Source organism: Populus alba, chromosome 3, assembly GCF_005239225.2.
Source record: "Populus alba chromosome 3, ASM523922v2, whole genome shotgun sequence".
NCBI classification, from domain to species: Eukaryota; Viridiplantae; Streptophyta; class Magnoliopsida; order Malpighiales; family Salicaceae; genus Populus; species Populus alba.
This window is the reverse complement of record NC_133286.1, coordinates 21,698,878-21,706,063: the sequence shown is the minus strand read 5'-3', so window position 1 is coordinate 21,706,063 and position 7,186 is coordinate 21,698,878. Positions and strand designations below refer to the sequence as shown.

General features: G+C 31.8%; 1 protein-coding gene across 3 annotated transcripts; it reads right to left on the bottom strand.

The window, feature by feature from the left end:
• Nucleotides 1-754: 754 nt before the first annotated feature.
• Nucleotides 755-3,934, bottom strand: LOC118054335 (zinc finger A20 and AN1 domain-containing stress-associated protein 8). Of its 3 annotated transcripts, none has more exons than XM_035065877.2 (3): nt 3,780-3,934; nt 3,621-3,682; nt 755-1,644 (listed from the first exon to the last, which is right to left on the bottom strand). In XM_035065877.2, exon 3 carries the CDS (start codon nt 1,630-1,632, stop codon nt 1,114-1,116), a length of 519 nt encoding a protein of 172 aa, XP_034921768.1. In that variant the 5' UTR covers nt 1,633-1,644; nt 3,621-3,682; nt 3,780-3,934; the 3' UTR covers nt 755-1,113. The 3 variants fall into 3 exon arrangements, with proteins under 3 accessions (XP_034921768.1, XP_034921769.1, XP_073264270.1); XM_035065878.2 differs by having other exon boundaries at nt 3,621-3,667; nt 3,780-3,919; XM_073408169.1 differs by having other exon boundaries at nt 3,621-3,685; nt 3,780-3,900.
• Nucleotides 3,935-7,186: the final 3,252 nt, after the last annotated feature.

Sequence of the window (7,186 nt, the reverse complement as noted above, 5' to 3'; positions counted from 1 at the left end):
ATGGCCGTAGCTTGTCTTTGAGATCATTTCAGTGCAAACCAGAGCATGCTCTTCTTACTGAAGTATTAAACTCAATGCTTGAGCAACCTGCATCCTGCTGCTATAGAATCTTTCTCCATTCCTGGGACCTGTGCAAAAGTTGGTCCACTTGATAACGAAGTAACAAACAAATCTAGTAGGATAATGTTAAATCTTTTCCAAATATTCTTCGTAAAATAATGGGATCCACTCATTCAAAAATCCACCCCTCTTTTTTAAAGTGGTTAAACCTGGCATGTCCAGAAGGTTAGCTCAAGAAATTTAAAACACGATTTTAATTTAATTCGAGTTGATTTTGATCAAATTGGAGTTTCTAATTAAATTAAATAATAATCTAAACAAGATTTTAGCAACTATGCCATTTTCAACAAGATTTGTAAAGTAAGAATTGAATATGAATGATCTGTTTAAAATTAACGAAATAAAGATTAAATATTCACACACGTCTGAGATTACACTACAAGCTTCGAAGAAAAACACAGAAAAACTGGTCCATCACTCATCAGTCCCCTGTCGAGTATTGAAGGAAACACAGCCCCCATTAAGAAAAGCCGTCTTTATGGCTTGATAACCTTTCTCATATTAGCATATCATTGCCCATGAAGATAACCAACCTCCAAAGAAGAAGTAATAAAATTTAGGTACAGCATCTGCAAATCTGAAATTAGATACCAGTAGCAGCCACACCATAAATGGGATTCAGGAACGCTAGTAATGCCACGAAAGCCATAATTAAAATTTACAAAGGTACACACGAGCGTCCATGGATGTTTTATGATACTGCTAGAGAGAAATGCCATATGAAACAGGATGACACATTACAAACTTGACCATGACAAAGTCCTTCAAACCAGAGCATAGATTAAGACTTAAAACATTGGGGCCAACATACAAACTCTCGGCAATCATAAGATATGGAGTTTTCATACTGCGGAGATGTCCTAAACTGCCTTGCTTCTCCCCATAGACGACAATTAAAAAAGGGCACCTGATACAACTCTCGGCCAACTCAGAAGCCCCAAAGATAAAATGTGCATCATATTTCAGAACATGAAACTTCATCCCATCAGATCTTCAGATTTTATCAAGTTTCTCTGCCTTGACAACAGGGTTGGCTTTTGCTATTGCTTCACGGGCAGCAGTTCGGTAATCAAATGGGCAGTCATGTTTGTCCGAGTAGCGATGAGATGCACAAAAGAGGTCACCACATCGACACTTAAACCCTGTTAAACCAACTCTTTTCTTGCAAGAGGTGCACCGGCTTGGCCCCTCCTTCGGCTTTGCCTCAACTCTCTCTCCTGAAACTGAAGCACAGGATGGCTGCACAGTGATGGTCTTACGCTCCACTGCATTGATTTGGACATTAATGGTGTCAGCAATAATAGGTTCATTCACATTGCTGCCTGACGATCCATTCACAATACTTCCAATTGATGATGCAGCAAGCTTAGTCTGCTCCTGTTTTAACAACATATCCTTGTGGCACTTTGAACACATGTTCATAGTAGCTGCACTTCCAAAGAAGCCACAATTGTTAATGCACAAGATAGGACGTTCTGGAGGAGCCTGGCATCCTGTCTCATCGTGGTCCATTTTTTGCTTCTCCTGCATCGCACCAGAATATCAATATAAGCAAGAGAAGATGAAAATTAAAAAGGATTTCAATCTATCATAGCAGTGGTTAAGAATGCATATTCAAGCACCAGGTAAATGCAAAAGAAAAGTTATCCATACAACAATCTGCCCAGTCAAATGTATTATAACCTCTCTTGCCAGAACAAAAGCTCTGACAGTAATTTCAAAAAAAAAAGAAAAGTTGAGTGTACCCAAAACAAAATTTCAAAAGAGCACAAAATTTCAAAAGAGTTCCAAGCAAATACATAGATTCCTTGAAAACAAGAGTTTCATGTATAACCACCCACCCCCTTCCAAAAAACTAGGATTCTTGAGAGAAAACGACGAGGAAACATGTGCCTTCTGTGAACCTTAGGCAGGTTCTAACTTGCACAATTAAGTATATTAAGCTGCTTTGATGTGGTAATGATGAAACACACAAGATTTATATGATGTGCACAAGGAAAAACAATGAGATCAATCATGGCAGTTATTGTTGAGGCTTCGAAGACAATAGGAGAGGAGAAAGAAAGCATAAGGCAGCATAAGCAAGGTAAGGAAAAGTTGAGGACATAAGAAAGGGTTGGAAAATTTGAGGATACAAGTAGGCAAAGAAACATCAAGGGAACTAAGTCATTTAATATGATGGAAAAAGAGTCAGGAAACAAGAAATTATGAAGCAAGTGCTAACCTTAGATGATAATTGTAATATCTACAAGGTCTCACAATTCATGCGGTATCGACATAGAGCTACATCTTTCAATTCAGAAAGATAGCCACACAGGGAGAGCTATATACTTCAATGTCCAAAGAGCTAGATAAAGAGAAGGGAACATTCCAGAGGATATTAAGACCTTACAAGCTGAGATACAAGTCAAGCTTGGTTTATCTAGAATGAAGATCAGAACAACTTGTCATGGCGGACAAGATCATGTAATGGTGGAGAAGGCAGTTTAGCAAGGAGTTTACTGAAGACATCTTGTAATCTAACCAGCCCATGAGAGTAGACAAAAATGTTAGCTATACAAGTGGGATTTGGACAGCATATATAAAGATATTTCTAAAGAAGACCATGGGATGTCAATACAATTAAAAGTTTGAGTATTTGGGGGAGGTGGAATTGTAATTGGTGTTGAACAAACCATTCAGGAAGATAATAAAGAAGAACAGGATGCCTGATGATCAGAGTACCATGTACCAGGATGGTGGAATTGAAGAAAGAGAAAAGGGATCTATCTATGTTTCTATCCCAATTAAGAATGAATCCTATTGAGGTAAATCAAGCTCGTAGATATAGCTTCATGATGATTCTTTGTTTAGCCTGATTTCACAAATCACAATCATTATAAGGAAGTAAACTCCTTTCATGTTAACCTCTATATGCACACAAAAAAATAATTTATTTTGTCTCACACTCAGCCTGAAAATATCTTTCTAGAGATGATTATACCAATCTTCTTCACATTCTTTCATGTTTACCTCTATATGCACACAAAACCAGTTGAGGTTTTAACTGAAGACAACTCAACCAACTGGAAATGAATCTCAAAACATTTCTTTACATAAGTAGACATGGTAAAATTGAATAACAAAAACCATCAAAAGTCAACAACATACATATCACAAGCGACGAAACAGCAACAAAGACCTTAACATTCATATTCTTTAAAAAAATCCTCAACCACACCAATAGTATCAACCAAAACTAAAAACAAAAAACCAAACCAAAATAGCAAAACTAGAAACCAAAAGCAAAATCCCAGACCCCGCCCCCCCCCAAAGACCTTAAATTTTTTATCTTTTTCCTTCGTCGTGCCAAAACCAAACCAGAACCCATAAAAACACTCATGTCCATAATCCTACAATTGTAAAAAAAAAATCAAAAACTACCAGCAACAATATATGCATATACATGCTCATAAACACCTCACGTGCATGATGTACGCATATCAGGTGTAGAGACTAACCTGGTTAGACAATAAATGGTTCCTTTTGAGCCGATCTTAGCTCAAAACTGCATAAAAAATCCCTGCTTTTATCAAATGAAACCAAACAAACAAATAAATAAATAAATAAAAAGGCGAAAAATCCATTAAAACACTAAAAACAGAGAAAAAAATCATAACCTTGTAAGAAATGGACCAGATCACCCAGAAGAGAGAGAGGGGAGGAGAGAGAGAGAGCCAAGCCAGTCAGAGAGCAGGGGGAGAGAGACAGACAGAGAGTTTTTCGTTTGAGTTTTCTCTTCTTCTTTTGGAATTTTCTTTTTATTTTTATAATTTTGATGGTCTCCTACTCAATAATTTGTCTTTGATTTTTGAAAGGGTAAACTATATTTCAGTCCCTAAAGAACCATATAATTATTTCACTTTAATTTATATAGTTTGAGATTGTTTTATTTTCAATCCCATATTATGAGTAATTACTATAATTTAAAGAAAGAAATCATATAAAGTAAAAATATATTGGAAATGGAAATAGAGAAAAAACCATAAAAGGAAACCAAGTTAATGACCTTGTCTCGTATTATATCTTAATAAATCTCTTTGGATTCCACACTAATTACAAATAGCTATATTTATCTCAACAAATATTTAATTCATATAACATTTGTATCAATTCATTCATGAAATATATTATAAATCACATTAAATGTTTTAAAAATTTCAGCATGGTCTTGCATTAAATAGCGAATAGCATTTAATTATGAAGAGATTTTTGAAGTTTTTGGAGTTTTTTTTTTAATAAATAATCATTTGACATTAAAATAATATCAAAGACCCCATTAATTAAAAAAATATAATCTCATGTGGTGTGTAAACATATTTTTTTTTTATTAAATTCCTCCACTATGAAAATTAGAATTGATACTAAATTATAAAATATTTAGATAAAAAAATATTACATGTGTGTATATCTATCATATTAAATAATTATTGGTAGTTACAAGTATTATAAATTTTTCTGAATATTAAAAAAGATATGAAAGTTATCTAATAAATAAATAAATAAGAGATAAAGAAGGTTTGAAATTAGGAGACTTCAATAATTTTCTTTTTTAGCCATCTATGATCTATGATGCCGGATTCGTAGAAACTTTCTAAAAAAGAAAAAATATAAACTATATAGATTGACATGAAATAAGTATAAATATATAAGGACTAACATGTGATTTACCCTTTAAAATACCAAAAATAAATAAAAAAGATTTCTCTTTCTGCCAGCCAACCGAGCCATCTTTATTGATGGGGTATACGTGTTGGTATTCTACTGGATACGCGTGTACCTTTTTAGATTTCCTTTTTTGTCCTCATGATGCTTGCTAGTTAACGGCTTTTGCCATTTTAGAAACGAGACATGTTAACTCCACCTGCCTGTTGCTATACAGGGCAGGAATGTGCTGACGTGCCACCTTGGATGCTCAGACGACATGACATGCTTGAAAATGACATGTCGTTGCTGTTGTGTCCCCTAATCCATCCATAATGTGACATTCCATATTCCCATGGTAAAAAATCACCAGCTTTGCCATTTTTTGAAGATACTTTTTATGCCATTACTAAACTCATATTCATATTGGGATTGGTGCATTAACGATAAAAAGATTTAATTACAATTTAAAATATTTAATTTATAGAGTTATTATTAATTTACTTATCCAAAATTAGGTTTCAAGATTTATGTATTTGATTGATAATCTTTTCATATATGTGGGAGTTGATCTAGAATATTGTTAACTCAAGACTTGATTTCGGATAATTTTCAAATAATTATGTGGGAGTTGATTGATCAAATTTAAGTGGTTTAATAAGTGAATTCTTAATTTATTGACTCAATCAAAATTTAAATTGATTTTTTAAAAAATATTTTTTCAAAATAATATTATTTTAAATTTAAAAAATTAAAAAAATGGAGTAACACAACCTGCTATCTAGGTTATTTGTTAGATCTAATTTAATAATTTTATCATGGAAATTAGGTAAGTGTTTATGCAATATTAATTGATAGTTGGTAAAGGTAGGATTCTTTTTTAATTTCTTTTTCTTTATTAAGCAATAGGCATGAAAGGGTGAATGAGTCAATAATAACATGTATGTAACCATAACAAGTTAGCTTGATATATTCGATTGACCTTATGATTATTATTATTTTTTAAAAAAAATAAATATTGCAAAACTTATTGAATTTTGACTAAACTAGTTCTTTAATATTTCTAAATCATGCTCCCTTCACAATCTCAGGTACGAATTTTTAATTATTAGGATGTGTTTTCAGTGATTTTTTACTTTCAATTTTTTTTTTATTTACATGGGATATTCAAGTTAATTTACATGTATTTCAATTAAAAAAATTTCAACCTTCCATAATTGGGTTGAAGACAATATTTTAAAGCTATCACTTTAATGGAAAAACTTTATCCACTATTTTAATTTATGCTATTTTTTTATTTTTTTAATTTCTTTATATTTTATTTTATGGATAAAGCGGGAGGATAAACACAAGCAAAGTCGGACCAGCAACACTTTACCACAAGACCACACAAGCAAAGTTGATTTTCGAAGGCAAGAGATTTTTCCTCCTTACGAGTGCCTTTTGTTGTTGGCTTCCAATGGAGTGCACGGCGGCGGATGTTTGAGATGCACGCGGGCCTCTTGTCATGGCCAAAATTATGCTTTATCAAAGTGTAAACTAGGCTGCTTCTTAACTCCATTGCCGACAATTTTTGGATTTACAATAGTTCTTTTATTTAATTGTAGACAAAAAGCTTTTGATTAGTTAAATAATTTCTATTTTTTATACATTATATAATTGTATTTTAAATTTTGATTTTGTAGAAGTTAAAATAATTTATTTCTTATTCATGAAAACTTGGTTTTTTTTTATTTATTTTACATATAAAAATCTATCTAATAACAATTTTAACCAATAAACATATTTTTTAAAACTATAATTAAAAATATTTTTTAAAACATAATTTTAACTACAACTATAAAAACTATCATAATCCTAAATATACACTCTTACTCTTCTTTATTGGGGGCAATGGGTGTTAGGTGTTCGTGTGAGAGAAAGATCTTTCCTTTCCCGTTGTCTTAATCTTTGGTTTTTCATACTTCTCTTCCTTTCTTTTTCACTAAATAGTTGTTAAATCTATGATAAGTTGATCTGTAAAATTTAGGACCCAAGGCTTAATCTATCTTCTTCTTCTTCTTTTTAGTTCTTGTTAAAAGTAATTTTTCAAAAAATTGATTTTTTTTATTTTTTTATTTTAAATTAATTATTTTTGGTGTTTTAAAATTATTTTGATGTGCTGATATTAAAAATAAAAAAATTATTTTAATATATTTTTAAGTAAAAAATATTTTAAAAATTAATCATACTTTTCAACATGTAGTTGTTAAGCCCTATTTAATAAGTTGGCTTAAAAAAATTAAAAAACACTTTCTTCCACCTAAAGCTTATTTTTTTTTTTAACTGGAAGTGAACCTTGACCATATTTTTACAATGTAGTCAAATATAAATAAATCAGGAG

Bases quoted from the DNA above. Each gene is read 5' to 3' on its own strand.
- LOC118054335 (XM_035065877.2), bottom strand. From the start codon at position 1,632: ATGGACCACGATGAGACAGGATGCCAGGCTCCTCCAGAACGTCCTATC.